General features: G+C 58.8%; 1 protein-coding gene across 1 annotated transcript in view; it reads left to right on the forward strand.

The window, feature by feature from the left end:
- The window catches only part of COTL1 (coactosin like F-actin binding protein 1), a 32508-nt gene continuing 12457 nt past the window's right edge, over positions 1–20051 (forward strand). Inside the window, exons 1-3 of the mRNA XM_079119751.1 lie at positions 1–283; positions 535–617; positions 18245–18402. Of these exons, the coding sequence (XP_078975877.1) occupies positions 207–283; positions 535–617; positions 18245–18402 (318 nt within the window). The 5' untranslated portion in view covers positions 1–206. The remainder of the gene's footprint in view (positions 284–534; positions 618–18244; positions 18403–20051) is intronic.

Consider the following 20051-nt stretch of genomic DNA (forward strand, 5'->3'; position numbering starts at 1 on the left):
CTGGGATCCCGGCGCGCTCTCGGTGGGCAGTCGGAGCAGCCTCAGTGCTCGGAGCTCGCAGGCACCGCACTGCTGTCGCTGTAGCCGTCGCCGCGGCACTCCCGCCAGCCCGCCCTCGGCGCGTCCCCGCCGCGCTCCGATTCCTGCAGCCGGCCCGGGGCGCGCTCGGTCGCTCCGGGCAGTGTTCCCGTTGCGGCCCCGCTGCGATGGCCACCAAGATCGACAAGGAGGCTTGCCGGGCGGCGTATAACCTGGTGCGCGACGACAACTCGGCAGTCATCTGGTGAGGAACTTTTCATTGATCTCCAAGCCCCGCTCCCCGAGCTTTCCAGGGGCCTGGTGCATCGAGCCGTTTTCCAAACGGGACGGATTAAGGGTCACCCCTTGCGGTCTTCTGCATCCTTATTCCAGGACAGCGTGGAAAGCCAGCGCTGGCTCTTTAGCCAGAGCATCTCTTAGATTGGCCTGCTGGAAGCGCTGCACCATGCAACTACCAGCGCTGATGTGTGTGTTTTTTCTTCTCCCAACCCAAAGGGTGACTTTTAAATATGACGGCTCAACCATTGTCCCCGGGGAGCAGGGAGCGGAGTACCAGCACTTCATCCAACAGTGCACAGGTAGGGAAGCGATTCGCGATCCTTAGGGAGATTGTCAGTACCTAGGGGAGGAGCTGCAAAGGCCCAAATGGGAGGAGCAGGTGGTGGTCCTGGGCACCTCTGGGGATCTGTCGGAGCCACCGGGTCTGAGCTTTTTAAAGCCTCATAAAGCCTCTCCCCTTCTGGACCCCCAGGGCGGTATGAGTGACCTGCTTGACATCCTGACTCAGGGGGCAAGGGAGCTGCACCCTCTCCAGGCTGTGGTTCACTGGTTTTCCAGGGTCAGCTTACACAGTTCCAAACTCCAGTGTTCAACCCTACCCACCATCCTCTTTGTAGGATCAGTGATCCAAAGTAGAAACCATTCAGGGGTTGCTTGCTAAAGAGAGAAAAGCTGCCTTGTCCCTTCTCCCACAACCATTGTGTCCTGGTTATGTATGAGCTCTTTAATTTGAAGAATATAAAGCCACATACAAAAGAATGCATGCTATATGCTTCCATTTATGTAAAATTCTAGAAAAGGTAAAGCTAATCCATAGTGGTAAGATTCCAAATAGCCCTTATCTTTAGAGTACAGGGCTACTGAATGGAGCAGGGAGTGGAATTTGGGGAGGATGCTGGGAGCTGGAAATATCTTGTATTTTGATCTGGAGGGGGTTACGCAGGTGTGTACATAAGCGAACTATCATTAAATTGTATACTTAGGATTTGTGTGTTTTATGTCTTCCCCGTGTGACTGTGCAAGCAAAGAATACTCGATGTGGATGGCCATAAGCCCCTCAGTAGAGGCAGGAGGCTCGGCCTCACTGGTAACAGGATCCTGAAGGAGCTGGGGGATGTGACTCCCTTCCAGTCATTGGTGTTAGGTTGGAAACAGACTTTCAGACAAAGGCAGCACCGCCTGGAGGTTGGTTAGGGCCTGGAGATTAGGGCGTGGGCTCTGGGCCACGTGGTGTGGGTTTGAATCACAGAGCGGCTACTTCCGAACTGGAAGGGTACTTAAACTCTGGGGACCTGGGTTTCCTCACCTGTCATTGGACTGTCCGCAGGCTGGAGTCTGTGTGTGCGATATGCTCAGGATGGTGCCTCTGCAAACTGTAGGATCGTATTGGAAATAGGAACCGGCACCGGGGATCATGTGACTTATTTCCTTAGCTGCTTTCCTAATTGAATTCTATTTTGCATTCACTTCAGTTCAAAGATATTTATGAAGTGTCTGCTGTGGACAGTGCGGTACCTGTATTGTGGGTGTGTAAATGTCCTTTTTTCTAAAATTCCCCTTGAGTGCTGCCTCTAGACATTCATTCATTGCTTTTGTAAATAATTTGCTTAAAATACCAGAAGCATAAGGGGCTACACCTCGTGTTTAGCAGGTTCAGCAGCGGGTTTGGAGAGTGGCTGGAGCAGGACTAAGGCAGGCCTTTGACTCAGGAGCCCTGTCCTGCCACTCGCTCTCCTCCACGGCGAAGGCTTTTGCAAGTGGACTAAAGGCAAACTCCTTCCCCTCTGCCTGGTGCACTGTCAGCAAACAGCTGTATTCTGGCCTCCCTGCTCTGAGGCTGTGTTTTGCAGACCTCTTCCTAAATCCTGTGGCTTTCCTCCTGCTGCTCACCCGTTGTCCCCTTTGCCATCGAGTGAGTCCTGTGTCCTGCCTCTGAGGAAATCGTTTTCTCCGACGAGAGGGAGAAGGTGACAGAGGAAGAAAGCACCTCATCCTGTGGGTGGGTCCTGGTCTCTGGGCACCCAGCCCACTCTGGTGGTCGAGGACACTTCCTCCAGCCGCCTGTGGCTTTCTGCTCAGACCTCTGCTCATACTCTGCAGGGATGGGAGTGGGGAGTGTCTGTCTGGGAGCTAAAAATGCTTTTCCTGCTGCTTGTTGATCCTTGTGAATGGGCTGCAGGATCTGAAGGCTCATATGCTTCAGCTGAAGTCTGCTCGCTCCCCAGCCATCTGTTGGACAAATGCACAGGCAAGTTCTGGTTGTCGTGTCTGCTCTTGTTCCTCTTGGAGAAGCACGTTCCTTCCCCTGCCACGTCCTCATGACCCAGTAACTATGGACTTAGAACTCCAAGTAGTAACCTCCCTGGCCATTGCTATATGCCAGTCACTGCACTTGACCTACTTTATCTTGGTTATGCCTCAAATCATCTCTGTGTGGCAGATATTACATTGTTCCCCTTGTACAGATGCAGAAACTGAGGTCCAGAGAGGTTAAGTGACTTGTCTGAGATCACACAGCTAGGAAGTGGCAGAGTTGGGACTTGAATCCAGGTAGGCTGGCTCTTAGATTCTAGGGGAGAGGCTTAGACTCTCACCTCTTGTGAGATCGTTTGCTCTCCTGTGATGCATGGGGAGCCCCAAGTGCCTGCCAGGTGTCGGCAGGCCTGAGAAGAAAGCTTCCATCCTGGCGCAGGGTCCTGTTCCTGGTCCTTCTCACCAGGCATGCAGTGGCTCAAAGTTCAGAAACAGCTCCTGGCTTCTTCCTCCATGAACTGGTAGGGGCTCTCCAGGGCTTTCTCTCCTCTCCCCCTCCTCCTCTGCCTGGCTTCTTCTCCCTTGGGCTGTTTTCTGGGCTTGGAGGTCAGCTCCCTGGGCGCGTCCTCCTGTCTCCCCCTGTAGTGGGACTAGGAGCCCTTTGGGCCTGCCGCCTCGTCCCTGGTGCAGAGGTCACCTGGTCCCTCCTTCACCACTGTGCTCTCGCCACCTCTGCCGCTGTCGCTGCTCTGTGCCCCAGCTCAGTTCACGCGGGACCGCCGAACCTTGCCAGGGCAGTAGAGAGCCCCTGCAGATGAGTGCGGGCAGGACTCCTGTTGTGGTTCTGTGCTGGGGCTGCAGAGCCCACTCCTCGTGAGCCTGCCCCTTCTCCACCTGCAGTCCTCCTCCTTTGTCTCCCTTCCTGGGGGCCATGGGGGTGGGTTCTCCTCGAGTGGTGACACAGTGGGCCACCGGCTGCTGCGGCCTCCATGATGGGCAGAGCCATCCTGGTGGAGTCAGCGAGCCTCTGCCAGAGATTTCAGGGTTCCTGAGGGCCTGTCTGTAGCCTGGCTGAGGTCATGTGCATCCCTGAGCCTGTTCCTGGGACAGCAAGTGGCCACTTGCATCACAGGCCCACCCCTGGGAGGAGCAGCCCCACCAAACCAGGAGACGGCGGGGGCGGCGGGGGCGGATGGCTTTAAAGGCAAGAGTGGGCAAACCCAGCGGTGGCAAGGCGCCCTCCCCCTTCCTCTTTCCTGCAGCTGAGCCCTTGACCTTCCTTGACTTGCAGCTCTTCCGCTCCCATTGCTGGAGCAGATCTTCTGACAGACAGCACAGCCCCCATCGGCTCACCTCTGCCCTGTGACTCCCTTCCGTCTCTCCAGTGCCTTGTCCCCAGCAGCATCTGCTGCCCACAGTGCGGCACACCCCGTGTGCACCTGCAGCTGGGCTCCCAGCCTGGCTGCTTTGGAGTCTGGGGTCTCCTCTGGGTGGAAATCCTTCTCCCCATCTCAGCCGGCCCAGGTTTAGCCCCGCCCCAGTTTAGCCCCACCCTCTCTGGGAGCCCCGCCTTCTCTGTTAACTGCCAAGACCCAGGTCCACCTCTCCTTGGCCTCTCCCTTGCTGTGTGGCCTTGGGCAGGTGCAGCCTACCCTGTGCCTCAGCTTTTGTGTGTGTAATGGAGATCCTGACAGTGCGCCTTCTGAGGGGGGCCACTGTCCTTACCGCTGTTTCTTAGAAATTGTTTTTACTCTCTGTGGTGCTATGATGACATGGCGCTTTCCATCTGAAGTTTGGGGCCAGCGCACCCCTGGGCGCACAGTAGGCTGGCATGCTGTTGTTATGGGCCCCACGTGGGCGCACTTGGATCCTTGCCTGGAGCTGCTCAGTCCCTGGTGGAGCAGCTTGCAGGGAGTGAGGGGTTTCTGCCACACCAGGTAGCCTGGGGCCAGCAACTTGCTCGCCTGGTGACCCTTCTGCTATAGTAGGAGGGTCGAGGACGCTGGCCCACTCCACCAGGGTCACCTACTGTGGTTGTCACCTTGTTTGTGTTTTAAGTACCATACAGTAGAGCACAGGGTCAGCAGTGCCAGGAAGCTGGGAGGTGAGAAAGCGCTGGGCAGGGCGGGGGACCTGGCGGTCAGCAGGCAGAAGGTGAGGGCAGGGTCAGGTGCGGGCCAGCGGGACGCGGGCTTGTCTGACTGCCGTGAGTGGGGCTCACAGGTCGTGCCTGGTGGCAAGGCTGGGGCAGATTCCGCTTTGTCTTTGCAGGGTGTAGTACGTGCTCTCGGCGGAGCGCTCAGAAATGAAGATGCACACAGAGAAGGGAATAACACCCAAAAGTGGTTCAGAGATTTGTTGGTTCATTCTCTTGCTCCTGCATCCATTTGGCATGCACGTGCAGCTGCTCTGGGGGCAACGCTCTAGCCCCAGCACACATCGGGAGCAGAGCGCTGCTGTCAGCACCACCCAGGGTGGACCGTAGGTCCCAGTTTTATCTGTAGTCTTGAAATATTTTTCTATGTGCATTTTCTGCTACAAAATAGGATCCTAGACCTAGGTGTCTGGGACCAGTTCCCTCCCTTGTTAATCCTCACTCCTGAGCATCCTTCCTGTCTTCCTGTGTTTTTCTGCAGAGCCCTTTAAAATGGCTACAAAACATTCTCTCATATCAATGCAACATTGTTTAACCAATGCTCTGTGACGGACCCCCCAAAGCATTTTGTTGCAAGCAGTTTTATTTTGGAAAGAATCCAGGCATCTGGGAATGAATCCAGTTTTCTGGTGTAGATTTTAGAGCTGGTTGGTGAAGAGCATCAATGAAGGAACCCGAGTTTCTCCCTGGAACTGTAGCTTGGCTGTGCCCTGTGACCTTGGCGGGGTCTCCTGTTCTGTTTCTGCAACTGTAAGAGGGAGAAGTGATGTCACACACAGCCAGCTTGTGGGGCTCCGCCTGGCTCCTCAGCGGGTAGGTTGAAGTACTGGTGTTGGGTGGGCACTGGGAAAGGTGCGTTCGTTGTGGGTGTTGTCAGCACTGAAGCTCCATCTGGGGCGGTGTCCTGAGGCAGCTGGATGATGTCTGGATGCAGGTGATATTCCCACGATGCTCTGTTCAGCCTGCAGTGTGTTCATTCAACCCGAATCATCACTTGTGGAGAGATGTAAGGATTGAGACTTTTGTCCGTCCAGCATCCCATCCTTTGAGGGGGACCTCCCTGCCACGTGAAATCAATCCTGCTCAGCCAATGGCATTCCACTGGGCCGATGTTGCTCCTCCCCACTGGGTGAGCGCTGTGACCTAGACCTTACCAATCAGAGTAAGCCACACCCTCTGCTAACTGTTTAGTTCAAGGTTGGGTTCAGGTGACTCAAGGCAAGAAGATCATGTTCAGTCTTGGGACTTTGTACAGGGTTGTTAGGAAAGAGTCCTTTTATCTTTCTTTGGGATTTAAACTGGTGAGAATAATGAAGGCTTGGAGCTCACAGGGCCCATCTGTAGACAGAAACTGAAAACTCAGGACAGATAGAGACCAAGTGACGTGGTTTATACTCCTGGATCTAGCCACACCTGAAGCTCTCTCTGAAGTCTACCTGAAGTAGTCTGTTCACTTTCATGAGCCAATTATTATTATTTTTTAAAAAAGTATCCGGCTCGTATGGATTCTCTGTTATTTCCATCTAAAAGAGCCCTGCCCATAGTTTCCAGGTGAGACAGCTGAGCATAGGCTCAGAGAGGAGGGAATCCAGAAGGGACAAGGAAGCAGAAACCTCATGTGAGCACTGACTGGGGAAGCTGGGTGTATTTCACTGAGAGGAGGAACACCTTGGGGGGACATGGGTGTTGTCCTCAGACATTTGAGGGGCTGTTGTGTGGAATCTGTGAACTTCCTTGGTGTGCCCACCTCCTCCCTGGCCTTATATGATCAGGAGCCAAACATGGAAATGTCGGATAGATTTTAAGAGGACCTGGAGATGAAAAGTCCACAAGATGGAATGGGCGACCTCGGGGTGGAGGTGAGGCCCCCATGGTGGGGGGCTTGGCGGGAGAGGCTGCGGGGCGCCCCTGCGTGGCTGCTGGGAAGGGCTTTCCGCCCGGGCGCACCGGCCCCTGCACCGTGAAGTGCTCTGAAGGGCCGGGCGTCGTGGCCTTTGCGGTTTGGGGCAGGATTCAGCCTCCTGGCCTCTCCCAGGCACCTGTCGCCAGCTCACCCCGGGCCCCACTGCCGTCCACGCTGTGTCACGGGGTGCATGGGCTTTGCCTCAGCTCTTTGGTCCGCTGCTTGGTGACGTCCGCGGGGGCTCTTGTGTCTGTGGCCCTGTCCCCTCTGACGTGGTTGGTAGGTGTCCGTCTGCCTTGCAGGAAGCTCCTCGGGAGTTGACATGAGTGTCGTGACGGTGTTGTGCGTGGATGTCACAGATGTCACTGCGGCCCTGCGGCCCCTTTCTCCTCCGGCCGTCCTGGGGCCGCGGAGCATGGAAGCCGCTCCTGGCCTGGCGGCCGTGCATCTCCACCTCACCCGCTCGGCCCCCGCGGGTGGCCGTGGCCTGCTGGGGGGTGCTGCCCTCCCTGCCTCTGAGGCCACCGGGCCAGTTCTCCTTTCGCCTCTCTTCTCTTCTCACTTCCTCGTGTTGCTTCTCGTTCCCCTCCCTGCCCCCAGAGTCTGAAAGCCTCAGTGCTTCCTGGGGCTCCACCCTGGACTGTGGCTGCCTCTCCTCCGGGACTTCTCTGAGCCCCTCGTGCCAGCCCCTTTCCCTGCCCAGTGACCTTGAGACCAGGCCGGAGGTGGATTTCTGGACTTCACTTTGGGTTGTGTGCCAGCCCCCAAGAACATTTTGTAGCTACCCCCTTAAAGTTCAAGTGCTTAGACAACACAGGATGCTGCCCCGACAGCGCCAGCCGCTGCCCCCATGCGTGTCCCCAGCGCACATGCAGCTCTGACCTTGCAGGTGCCTAGAGGCAGGCACCGCAGGAGTGCTGAGCCCGCGAGATCTCAGCTCGTCGCACTCTCCCATCTGTGAGGGAACAAGGCCAGGTCACAGTGAGCAGGTGTTCTCTCCCCTTCAGTGACAGGACCCTGTGTCCTTGGAGAGCCAGAGCGGCTTGCCTGAGAAGGCATCGTTAGAGGGAGGCCGGACTCTGAACCCAGACCTGCGTCTGCCGCTCCCAGCCTCCGCCCCGTGCCGCCCTTTCCGTGCTCTGCCAAGGTCTCCTCCGCCCACGGTCTTTCCCCAGCACGCTTTCCCAGAGGCTTCTGTGCACCTGTCCGGCCCGGGGTAGAGGACCCTTGCCCAGAAGCCCTCGTCTGTGTGTGTGTGGTGTGGGCCACGTGGCTGCCTCTGAGCCACATCCTCAGCTCTTTGAGATTTTGGAGTCTTGCCAAGTTCCTCAGGCTGGCCTGGGCCTGGTGGTCTTCCCGCCTCAGCTGCTCAAGTTGCTGGGGTGACAGGTGCCAACTGCACCGCCCTTCCCCCCCTTACCCCTCCTGCGTGGCCGCAGCCCTCCTTATCTTCATGGCCACGTGTGCCGGGCCCCGTGAGGGTTTCTCCCTCTGAGCGGGGTGCTGCAGGGAGCTCGGCCCACTGCAGAGGCGTCCTTGGTGGAGGGTCCTGATCCCTTGGTTAGCCAGCCCCCAGGCTCCATTCGCCAGGGACGTGTTTCTTGTACCCTTGAGGGGCCAGAGTCAGGGGACATAGCCTGGTGCAGGCTTTCCCGGCAAGGGCTCCGCTGAGCCTCCGGCTTGGAGAGTAGAACCCATACTGCCTGGGGTCGGGACTGCTGGTGGACTGTGTGACCTCAGGCCGGTCATCCAGCCTTTACGCCTTGGTGTCCTCGTAGGAAGAGGGCACTGCTCAGAAGGCCACCCTGTCCAGCGGCTTGTTCTCTCATCGGCATTGGTGTTAGGTAGGAGTCCTCCCAAGCTGGACCCAAGGCCAGGACTTGGGTATCAGTGGGGTGTCTGGGAGGTGCCCCCAAGAGCAGGAGGCAGGGTGCAGGGAGGGCGAGGGTTTGGAGGAGGAGTCGTGGGGTGCAGCGTACCTGGTGGCTGTCAGTGGGTCTGGGGGGACCCTGGAGGAGGCTGCTGCCATGGCCGCCCACTCATGTCCCTCACTGGCCCAGGGCTCCCTCAGGGGCTGTCGGCTGCACAGGTCCAGGCTGTGTCTCTGTGGTCAGCAGCGTATCAGGCTCAGAGACGGGCCCACAGCAGAGCAGAGAGCCCGCCGAGGCTGAGACCGAGGTGTGCCCAGCTGCCCTGAAGCAGAGGCGGGCTGCGCACAGGCCCTAGGCCGGGAGGGCTCTGCTGCAGCACCAAGGTCACGTGCGTACCCCTCGCTGCCGGAGCCCGAGCTCGCCAGGCTGGAGCCTGGGCAGTTTTGTTCTCTGCTGCCTCCTCAGCGCCTGGAGCAGGACCCGCACTGCCCCAGCGTTTGCTGAAGGGATGAAGGAGGGCCGGGCCCGAAGCGCCGAGAGCTGCATCTGCAGGAAGGCCCACACGCTGACCCTGTGGTGCTGGCAGGCGCGAGCCTCCTGGCTGCCACCAGCCCACGTGGCTGCCTTGGGCCTGGGCCCAGGTCTCCCTGCAGAGTGAGGCCTCGCTGCTTTTCTCTCTGCTTAATTTTATGCGTTTAGCGTTCCCAGCGCAGCTCTGGAGCGGCGGCAGCAGCAGGGCCCCAGAGGCCTGTTTCTGAGAGCTGGGATTTTATGTTGCCATTTAATATTTTATGTCATCAGTCGTTTTGAAATCCACCTGCCATAGATCCTGTTTTCAGTTCTGCATTTAGTTTACGGGCATCTCACTTTTCCTTGGGGCCTTATTCTTATTTAGTCTTCTATACCCTCACGGATGCCTCCTTGCCGGTAATTAACTACCATTGGTCACAGGGATGGCCAGCTACCAGCCTTGACATGCCAGGCAGCGAGCCAGGGCCTTTGCGTTCATTTCCTGCTGTTGCTGTGAAACAGTGCCACAGCACAAGTGGCCATGTCCCGGCTCTGAGGCCAGGAGGCTCAGTGGTCTGGCTTGGGTGTCTCTGAGGCCAGCTCCTCTGGAGGCCCCAGGGCAGGAGCTCCTTCCGGCCTTTGCCAGCTCCCAGAGGCCACCATGAGCCTTGGGCTGGCCAACAGCTGCCTGTCCTCACAATGCCACCTCCAGGTTGTGACTCTCTGCTTCCCTTTTCCTCACTCGAGGACCTTGCGATGACATTGGGCTGACCAGATAATCAAGGATGGTCTCCCCATCTCCAGCGCCTTCTGCCCAGTGAGGTCTCGTTCACAGTTCCAGGGGACGTGGGTGGCGCTCTGCCCACCCCACGCATCTACTCGTGGTTTCGTTCGACCTTCGCCCTGGGCCAGTGCTGGCCCTGCTTTACCCCCACTTCAGAGACAAGGACACTGAGGCCCAGAGACGTGCAGGCATTTGCGGGACAGTGCAGAGCTGGGCTCCTGACGCTGCTGTTCCCGACACCCGCAGACACCACCCGTGAGCGTCAAGCCCAGAGCAGGAGACTCTTTCCTTGAACCCCAAGGGATGGGCCTCGTGCCTGTGCCTCCGGTTGGGGGGCTGTGGCACTTTTCCGCAATTTTTTTTGTGCGCAGTTTCTTGGTCTTTATTGGTGAAGTGGAAAGTCTGCACGGGTCCCCAGGAGGCAGCGCTCTCTGTTCAACGCCTGGCTGTTCCCAGGGTTAACTCTGACTCCTCCACTTTGGCCTGCAAGGATGCCCCTTGAGGTCATCTGAGCTGACCCAGAGTCATTTTTCTTCCCTTTTTCCGGCTATAACTGCACCCTGCTTATAAAATGGAGCTTATTGTTCCGGAATGGGAAGTAAAAGGAGCTCCTGCCCCAGGCAGCGGGGATCACTGGGGCTTCCGGGGAGGGGTGGAAAGAACCTGGCTTCAGATGCAAAGAGCCAGGTTGGGCAGCCCTGGGGGAACCCCTGGCAGCCCTGCAGTCACAGCCTCTGGGCCACCCAGCAGGAGACAGAGGAGGGCCTGTGCCATTGGACTCTCATGACCTGATGCTGCTCAGCCTGTTCTTGGTTTGGCCAAGCCTGGCTGCCCGGTGCCAGCCCTGGGATGCCACCCATTCTCTGGGGTTGTCTCCACTTATTTTCCAAGTGTATGCACCAGAGACCCTCCGGCCACGAGCCGAGGAGCCACCCTGAGCCAGGCTCCGTCCTGGGAGGGGTCGGGGTGTGCGTCACGGAGCGTGGCCTTTGGAGGTACCCAAACCCACTGGGTCACAGCCCTGCGAGGGCAAGTTTCATGGCAGGTAAAGGGTGTCTCAGTCTTTTGCATCTGTAAAGGAAGAAAGTGGAGGGACAACGGAGATGCCAGGGGACAGGCCCGAGTGGGCCCCGTGCGCAGCCTGCGGCCCTCGGGGAGGAGCTAGGTCTCACCTGACCCTGGCTTTTGTTCTATGTCCTCCTAGAACTTTCCCGTGGCCCTTTGGCTGACTGATCCCGAGGGATATCCTCGAGGGGCATCCTGCAGGTCCTCAGACCTGTCTTCTCCGTGGTCACGCGCCAGCCTCAGCCGTGAACATCCCTCCCAGGGCCCAGCCTGCCTCCTGCTTGCAGCGCATGTGGGGACCCTCCAGCCTCACCGTCCCAGCCGCCTCCACTGGCTCCATCGCAGTGGCCTCCGTCCCTGCCAGTCTCCTGTCCCTCTCCTTGTCTAATCATTTTCAAAGAGAGCCAAGTCGCGAGCCCATCCTCAGGGACTTTCACTGTCGACTGACTTTGCCTTTCAGCCCCTACGTTTCCCCACAGGACAAGGAGGTGACGCAGCCCCTGCTCGCAGCCCTGGGTGTGCATCTGGGCCTCGCCCAGTGAATAGTAAACACCTTGTTGCTTGACCCACAGCCTCGAGCAGGGCGGAGGTCCCGCGCAGACGTCTGTGTGCATCAGCAGATGTGGATCAGCAAGCGCCAATGAGCCACCTGGGAGTGCGCACCAGGGGGCTAGCTCTAGGGCCGGTGTCGGTCACACCGGGGCAGGAAAACCTGTGGCATATCCTGCCCCCGCCGAGCAGGGGCTCCAAGGCAGCTTTGGAGAGGCCATCCATCTCCCAGAGAACTGGGTACCAGAGAGGGACACCACTGGGCCATTTTGCACAGCCTGAGAGAGGAGGGGCTGGGCCCTGCACTGTGGTCACCTGGCTTCACATTCCACACTCAGGACCCATGTGACAGAGAAGCGGTCCCTTGTGCAGGGCTCGCTCCCGCTAGCCAAGCTGCTGGGCTGTGTGTGCCCTTCTGTTAAGGGGCAGTCTGGGCAAACGCAGCACGTGCTATGATTGTCCACACTGGGCCATTTCTGCAGTCTGTTCGCTCCTGCCCTCGGGGGTGGAAGTCACGCTTACAACCTCCAGAAGGGGAATGGTTTGATTCTTACGAAACGTCACCTCCCACTGAACTGAAACCAAGCCAGGGACCAGGCCTGGAAAGCCCCTGAAAAGCCAGAGGCGATGCGCAAAGGCTTCCGTTGACTCAGAACCGCTGACTGAGCATGTGCAGGTCGGCACCGTCTGGGAGCTCAGGATGTGCAGGGAACAAGATTCCCGTCCTCAGGGAGTGGGGTGAGCCAGCCAGGGAGTCGTTCTGAGCCTTCAGGACTTCCTGTACCACAGTTAGAACAAGCTTGGTTGCCCGTGGGTGCCCTTCTGGCCTGAGGCAAGTCAGAACTAGAGGCAGGGCAGGTGGAGCCGCCCCCAAGCCTGCCTGCGGAAGCCGGCTGGCCTGAGTTCTGTCAAGTCCACCCCACACCCACCTGCCAGCAACGGGCGCGCCGCAGCCCTTGCCCTGCTGGCCTGTGGACTCAAAGCCACCCTGCAGGACCCAGGCAGTTAATTTCCTGCTGTCTTTGCTGTTCCCGCAGTGGCTGTGACCGAGGTCACAGCAGTAGTTTCATTGTAATCTCTTGCTGCGTTTTTGGCTCTGTTTCACTGTGCTTTCTGAGAGCAGGGATTGTGTCTTATTAGGCAAAGTCCCTGGATCACAGATTGTCACTAAGCATTTGTCAAAAGGACTCGCTGACAGCAGGACCACAGGGCTGGCAGGGCTGGGCTGTCGGCGCTCCGGCAGTCACCCCCGGCTCCAGCAGTGAGTGGCCCCTGAGCCGTGTTCCGATGATGGACTGGAGTCTCCAGGCACGGGGTTAGTCACTGTTCTCCTTAATGGGACGCCGGAGTTAGAGCACACTGACTTCCATATAAGGAAGTAGGAGCTGATGGCTTTCTAGGCGGCCTGGTGTGTTGCCGCGGGAGCCTGCAGTTCCCGCCGCACCTGGGTATCCAGATCAGCCTACTGGGCTTTGCTCAAGGCTGCCTCTCTTCCCTCGGGCTGTCCAGCTATCTCCCCGTGTTCTCCGTCAGGTGCGGAAGCTGGGTCATGGGCATTGAATGGAACTCAGTGAGAAGGGGTCCCTGGCGAGCCTGCTGGGGCAGGACAGGCGGGGGCCATGGCCTGCGGGGCAGAGGGCAGGAGCCCGTCTCCCCTCACTCCTGTGACGCACAGGCTGAAAGGGAAACCTGGCTTTCATTTCTTCACCAATGGGTTTTCTGTGTTTTATATTTTCCAGGAGCTTATAAACACTGCAGGGGGACAGAAGGCTGCATGCTCTTCCATTTTGGTTTCTAGTTTGGGAAACAGGGACTGAACGGGAAGAGTGGGTGACGTGAGGCCTCTGCGTCCACCCAGCCCTGCTTCCTCTGCAGGGAAAGAGGGCTTCTTCCCTCTTCTCCTTTGCAGGGTGACGCCCCTTCCCCACTGCCCCCTGAGCAGCCATCCAGGAGCCAGCCCTGTGATGACCACTGCCCAGCCATCGCCTTGCTCTGGCGGCAGGACGTCGACTCCTTCCCATTCTCTTTCCTGCTTGCTGGCAGTGGGAGCTGGCGGGCCTGTGCGGTGCCTGGCGCCTCCACTCCTGAGCTCGTTTGCATGACTTCTCAGAGGCTGCAGAGGCAAGGCCCCCAGAGCCAGCTGCAATCTTGTCACACTCTGGAGCAATTTCCTCCCGTCCCTTCCTCCTTTCCTTTGTCTTGCTCTGAAGTTTAGCAGTGGGTGGAAATTATGAAACTTCTCTCTCTCTCTCTCTCTCTCTCTCTCTCTCTTCTTTCTGTTGGCCTGAGATTTACAGGGTGTCCCCTGGCCCCACAAGCAGGGCAGTGCAGGGCTGGGGACGTCACAGGAGAGTAGCTAAGAGGGTCAAAAAGACTCATGCCGAAGCTCCTAGGGGTTTCCTAGGCAGAGGGGGCCCTAGTTTTGCTTATTTCTAATTATTCTTCACCTAGTGTGTGCTTTGTGTGTAATGAGGAAAATCATTAAAACATTGTCAAAAGTATAACAAAGTTGTACGTGGCAGGTCCTCAGTCCGAGGGCTGCCTGGGAGGTTCCGGGGACCCTGGCCTCCCCTCTTCCCTCTCTCCCCACCCCTTGGTGGCCCTCCTCTCTCCCTTGTTCTGTTTTCTTGCGGACTCAGCTGGGTCTGGCCTCGCCTCCCCTAAGACCCCTCGGCCTTGCAGCCTGACAGTGAGAAGCAGAGGAGATGCAGATGGGGTGCGGGGGGGGGGAAGCGGGGGAGGGACAGTGAGGCCACAGAGAGGAACGAAAGCACATTGGGGGGGACCCGAGGGGGTGACAGTGCCACCCGGGTCGGCTGGGCCAGGCCGCATGTGGCACCACATGTGGGCTCCCGCCGTTCTCAGGCCTGTGTAGAGAGGAGCTGAACGTGAGCAAGACCCCCCAACCTCCAGCCCGGGGCTCCTGGGTCTTGAGGGAGCCGTGAAGCTGGTGGGGTCGGAGTGGCCCAGGAGCCACGTCACAAAGGTAACCCTGTGGGCCTGGCGGAGGCTCCACACGCCCACCCGAGTCCCGCCCGCCAACCCGTGTGGTGGCTCCTTGTCAGATAGGCGGGTGGAAGTAACTGGGCTCCCCGCGCCCGGGCAGCAGCCCTGTCTCCTGAGGCTTCCCTCAGGTGTGGGAGTCGGGGGGGGGGGGACAGTCCCATGACCCTCGGTGCTGGCCAGACGCCTGCTCACTCTGCAAGCGAGGACGTCGCAGGCCGGCCATCCTGCCCCCGCCTCGACCGCTCGCCCTGGGAATGAAGGGGCAGGGCTGGGCCCTGGGCCGTGCTGCTCTCTGTCCTCTCCCCAGCCCGGGAGGGCCCGCTCTGCTTCCTCTCCCCACTCCTTCCTCCTTCTCTAACTCTGCCTCTCCAGCTTTGGTGGATCAGGACCACTCGGGTTGTTCACACGTGAGTTCCGGTTCCTGCCTCTCTGGGTCTGGCCGGCACCCTGAGAGTCACTCTACCATGGAGCTCCTGGTGGGCCACTCTTGGGAACCACTCGCTCTTCTGGACTTGACCCGTGCTCCAGGGGCAGGGAAGGGGTGTCCAGTGGTTTATTGCCTGGGCCCCCTGGGGACCGACAAAGCCAGGCCTCAACCTCCTGGCCAGCTTTGCCCATGCGTGTGCACATGTGAGTGCGCACATGCACACACACACAGACACACATGCACATGCGCGCGCGCACACAAACACACAGACACACACAGACACACATATGCACATGTGCGCGCGTGCACACACACATGCGCGCGCACACACACAGACACACACATGCACATGCGCGTGCGCATGCACACACACACACAGACGCGCGCGCGCACACACACACACACACACACAGAGTTCTGCTGTGCCTTTTCAGTTGGCATCTCATGTTTCCCTGAGTCCAGACGGTGCTGTGGGCAACCTCCCTGCCCCATGTGGTGCCTGTCTGTTCAGAGAGGGGAAGGAGTGACCGCTCTTCCTCCTGGCCACCCAGGGCTGTCCTGATGGGCCACAAGGACCCTCCAGGGTGGCAGGAAGACAGGCCCAGGTCTGCTGAGCCTAAAGGGTTTCTGGTTTGGCCTCCGCTGCTGTCCCAGTGGAGGCACGGGGCAACAATGGCAAGCATGTGTGACTCTGGGCGTCTCAAAAACGTGTCCGTCAGCAGTCTGGTTGAGCAAACCATTGTCAGATAAGCGCCGAACAGTCACGCGGTAAGCCATGTCCCTCCTCACCGCCCCCGTGATAATTTAAATGACATCAGCCTGTGGTTCTGGAAGGTTCCCAGTACCCTTGGGGGTGGGTTGTGACTTACTTCTCGTGCCAGGGCTGGGCTGGACCCCTTGGGACTCCAACAAGGACAGGGGCTGCCCAAGGGCCTGGTGCTGCCCAGATAAACCAGGAGGGCCTGAGAGAGGCGAGGGTGGACCTGGGGGTCAGGGCGGCAGCATACACTGCAGAGGGCTCCGTGTTGCCCAGAGACGCTGGCCAGCGCTGGGGAGGGGGTATCTAGAACAGAGCCAGGCGGGGAGCACTGGCCACCAGAAGGCTGGCACTTGTCCGAACAGAGGGTCTGAGTCTCCAAAATGTGCCTCGGGCCAGAGCGGCGCCAGTGACATTCCCATGGGGTGGCTTTGACTGGGGACGGCACTGGACCCAGATGCAGTCACTGGGACCTGTGCGTCCAGGGTGGAAATGGGAAGTGAGTGTGTCACCATGGGAACCAGCTCCGAGTGCGAGGTGCGCCTCTGGGTGCGGCCCACCTCCCGCAGGTCAAGGCTGCAGTCTAACTGAACACTGGGCCGCTGCCACCAGAACAGCGTGGGGTCCCTGAGTGCCACCTGGAGCTGTCAGTGCCACCATGGGGCCGTGGCCCCCGTCGCGCCAGCCGCCCTTCCCTGAGCCCAGACGCCACCCGGCAGCCCCGCCCTGTTCCACAGCTTCCGGCGGAAGGGTCCACCTGCTGGGCCTGGGGGCTTTGGGCTTCACCTGTAATCTTCAGGTGGCTGAAGAGAAGCCGAACCTCCCTGTCTTGGAAGCAGCGGTGCCCCCCAGGGTGGCTCTGCCCCCACCCCGTCCCCGTCACCAGGACGCCTCCCTCCTCGCGTCCCAAGGCCTGCTTCTGCACCACTGTCTCCGAGTCTGTCCCTCTGCCCCCTCTGCCCTCCAGGTCCCCTGAGGGAAGGACCCAGCATGTCCAGGCCCTTGGCTCAGGCCAAGCACTTCCCTCGGCCACCTCTTGTGGCCCTGGGCTCTGCTCTGACCTCTCCAGGGTGCAGTGGGTGTGGGCGAGGGACCACCCTGCACGGAGACGATGGGCGTAAGGGTGTTTTCTGGGCCTCGCTGCTGTGTCAGCGCCAGCGATGGTTGCGATTCGTTCACTTCGGCAAGCAAGCATGGCGGGTCCCCCTTAGACAGAGGAGCCGGGTGCCTCTCCTGTTCGGGGGCTGCTGGCTGGCGTCCTGGAGGAAACTTATGTACTGTGGTGGGATTCCACGTGAAAGACCCCAGGAGGAAACCAGAACGAATCCAGACCCTCCAGGCGTGGTGCTTGGACCAGCGGCTCCCGCTGGCCTGGGAGCCTCTCTGGCGCAGGCTGGCCAACCAGAGCCCGGGATGAGGCCCATCTCCCGGGGATGCCAGTCCCTGTGAAGTTTGAGAAGCAAACCGATGGCTTTACAGTGTGGTCAGTCCCTGAGAAGCCCCACAGCCATTGCCTCAAAGGGCCCATACAGGACAAGTGACTCCAAACCAGCAGCTCCCCACGTGCGGCACCCGCCAGTGAGGAGCCACAACAAGGATCACGGCCACCGACATGCGATAGGCATGGGCTGAGCTGAGCAAGGCGTGTGGTTCCCTCTTCCCTCCACAGCTATGGTGGGAAACCAGAGGGGTCCCAAGGAATCGGGGACACGCATGTCTAGACCAGATTCTCAACCAGGGGTGCTTCTGCCTCCAGGGCCCATCTGGCAGGGTCTGCAGGCATTTTTGGTTGTCACATGGGGAGAGGAGATGCTCCTCATCTAGTGGGTGGAGCCAGGGATGCTCCCCAAAACCCTGCAGGACACAGGATGGTCCTGGCACAGAGCTGTCCACACACACAGACACACACACACACACATACACATGCATGTGCACGCACGCACACACACACTCTCTCTTAAACTCAAGAATATCAAGTAATATTTTGGTGGGGGATGGAGGGCTTAGCAGAGTGGTTGATGGAGATATTCTAAAGTGACCATAACGAGAACAGTGTGGCATGCTGAAACAGAACTTATGTAGACCAGCGGACACCCCTGAGGCATTTTAATAAAAACAAGTGTGTAATGAGCGTACCACCCCGTGGAGGAGCTCAGGATTTGCACAGCCCTGCTTGTCCAGCCTTCAGCTGAGGATCCCCAGGGGACCCAACCCTGGCCTAGGCCAAAGTAAGGGCTCCTCCTCCTCCTGCTCCACCCCGTCCAGCTTGCTTCCTGACCCCACAGTCTTTCCCATTCCAACTGGGATCTTAAAGACTGAGGGAAGAAGCACTGATGAATTTCTGTTCCCTAAATAAGACCCTAATTTGGGCCTTGACCATGAGGAGGTTATAGAGATTGCAGCCAGAGAGGCCCCAGCTGCCTGGGCAACCTCAGGAGTGTCATGTGGCCACCTTGCACCTCCACCTCCATCTGTGATGCGGGGAGTGGGTGGTGGGGATGAGAAGGGCGGCCGAGTCGGCAGCAGCGTCCCCCCCGCCTCACCTGGCTGCAGGCCTCCCTGCCTGCCCGGGGCTGGCTGGCGCGCCCTGCTGCTCCTGGGAGCTCGTGGGGTGGCTAATGAGCCGCTCTTTGCTGTTGGCCACAGATGACGTCCGGCTCTTTGCCTTTGTGCGCTTCACCACCGGCGATGCCATGAGCAAGAGGTCCAAGTTCGCCCTCATCACATGGATCGGCGAGAGCGTCAGCGGGCTGCAGCGGGCCAAGACCGGCACAGACAAGACGCTGGTGAAGGAGGTGGTCCAGGTACGTCCTGCGCTCCACGCGGCCTGGGAGGTGGGCCCCAGCATGGAGTGTGGGTGGGTCTCTGGATCTGACTTGGCCGAGACCTGGCACAGTCTCTGGCTCTGCACCAGCACAGCCTCTGATGAGCTGTTACTAAACTGTGTCAGGGTGTGGGAGGGGCAGCTGCCTGGTCTGCCCTCCTGGCTGTCACATCGTAGAAACGTGTGGGGGCCCTCACAGAGAAATGGCAGCCACCGCCTAGTCACATTGCAGACGACACCCAGAGGTGGCATGGGGTGTCCTCTCTGGACAGTGCTCACCTGTTGGCCTTACATGGTTCAGCGGGTGTTGTGGTTTGGTGTCGAGAGTGACAGAGGTGGTGTCTGCAGCGCACACCTGGATTGGCAGCTGGAACTGCCGGTGGGGACTTACTCTCTGGCCCTGTTAGGCTGAGGAAGGGGGAGAGGTGAGGAAGGGTGGGGGTGCACCGTTGGCTTTGCCTGAGCCCTGAACAGCTCTCTTTGTCCAGGTCTCTGTCTTATAGCCTTTTTCACTCTGGCCATTAAAGAAAATTGACACTACTGGAAGCCCCCAGGGTCGCTCCTTGGAGTCAGGGTGTAGGTCAGCCTGAGAAAGGAAACTGCATTCCAAGAAGGTAACCCAGGGGGTGGGCAGGTGAGGTGGGAGCACTCCTTCCGGAGCCTTCCATGCGTGAAAGGAGTCTTCCTAACGCAGCCGAGGGCTTCTTTCTTTCTTCGGTGTGTTTAAACTGTGGCTTGGGGACGGGTCCCTTCAGCAGCCTATGCCCCCTGCCATGGCTTTAAAGACAAAACAGTATAATTTCTTAAAAATCACAGGCTTACAGTGAGGGCGGGCAGGGGTTTCTTTGGGGAGTGATCAAAAGCCCTGAACTTGACCATCAGGATGGACACACATCAGTGCACACACTGGAAACCACTGGATTGTGAGAAACAGAGACCAAAGACGGCCTGTGTGGAAGGTGGCATCCTGGGCCCGGAACAGAGAGCCCGGGTGGGGTTTGGAGCGCAGCCTGAGCTCAGTCAATGCTGATGTGCTGGTGTTGGCGTCTTCGCTGTGACGTCGTGACAGATTGCCTGGTGACCTGAGTGTGTGTGTCTTGGGAACTGTGGAAACCTCCCGTGGTATCTCTGGCAACTTTTCTGTGCATCTACACTCTTCCAAAATAAAACGTTGATTTAGAGAAAAAGAAAAGCTGCTGCATGTTCCCGTTGCCCAGGTTGTGCCCTTGGCTCTCCTGCCAGCTCCCTGGGCCTGTGCGCCTGCCACCTTCCTGCATGGCAGCAGTGACAGGCTGCAGGTCACTCTCCAGTGGGCAGCTTTTTTAGGTTGACACAGTTTCATCAGCTGCGTGCTGCCCAGGCTCTGGGGCTCAGGTTTCTCTGGTGGCGGGTGCCCCACTTCACGAGCGTGCCGTGAGGCACGGAACGCTGCCCTGCTCTCTTGGCTGTTCCCAGTTCTCATTTTTCTAGATAATGTTCTAACCAGCACTTAAGACACGGCCTTTCTCTCTGCTGAATGATTCCTTTAGACCGCAGTCTCAGGAGGGACTCTGGAGTTAATCGGTTGTCCCCTGTGGTTGTCAGGGTGCACCCTGCCTGGGACAGAGGAAATGCTCAGGCATGTCCAGT

The sequence above is a fragment of the Sciurus vulgaris genome (assembly GCF_902686455.1).
Source record: "Sciurus vulgaris genome assembly, chromosome: 17".
Lineage (NCBI taxonomy): Eukaryota > Metazoa > Chordata > Mammalia > Rodentia > Sciuridae > Sciurus > Sciurus vulgaris.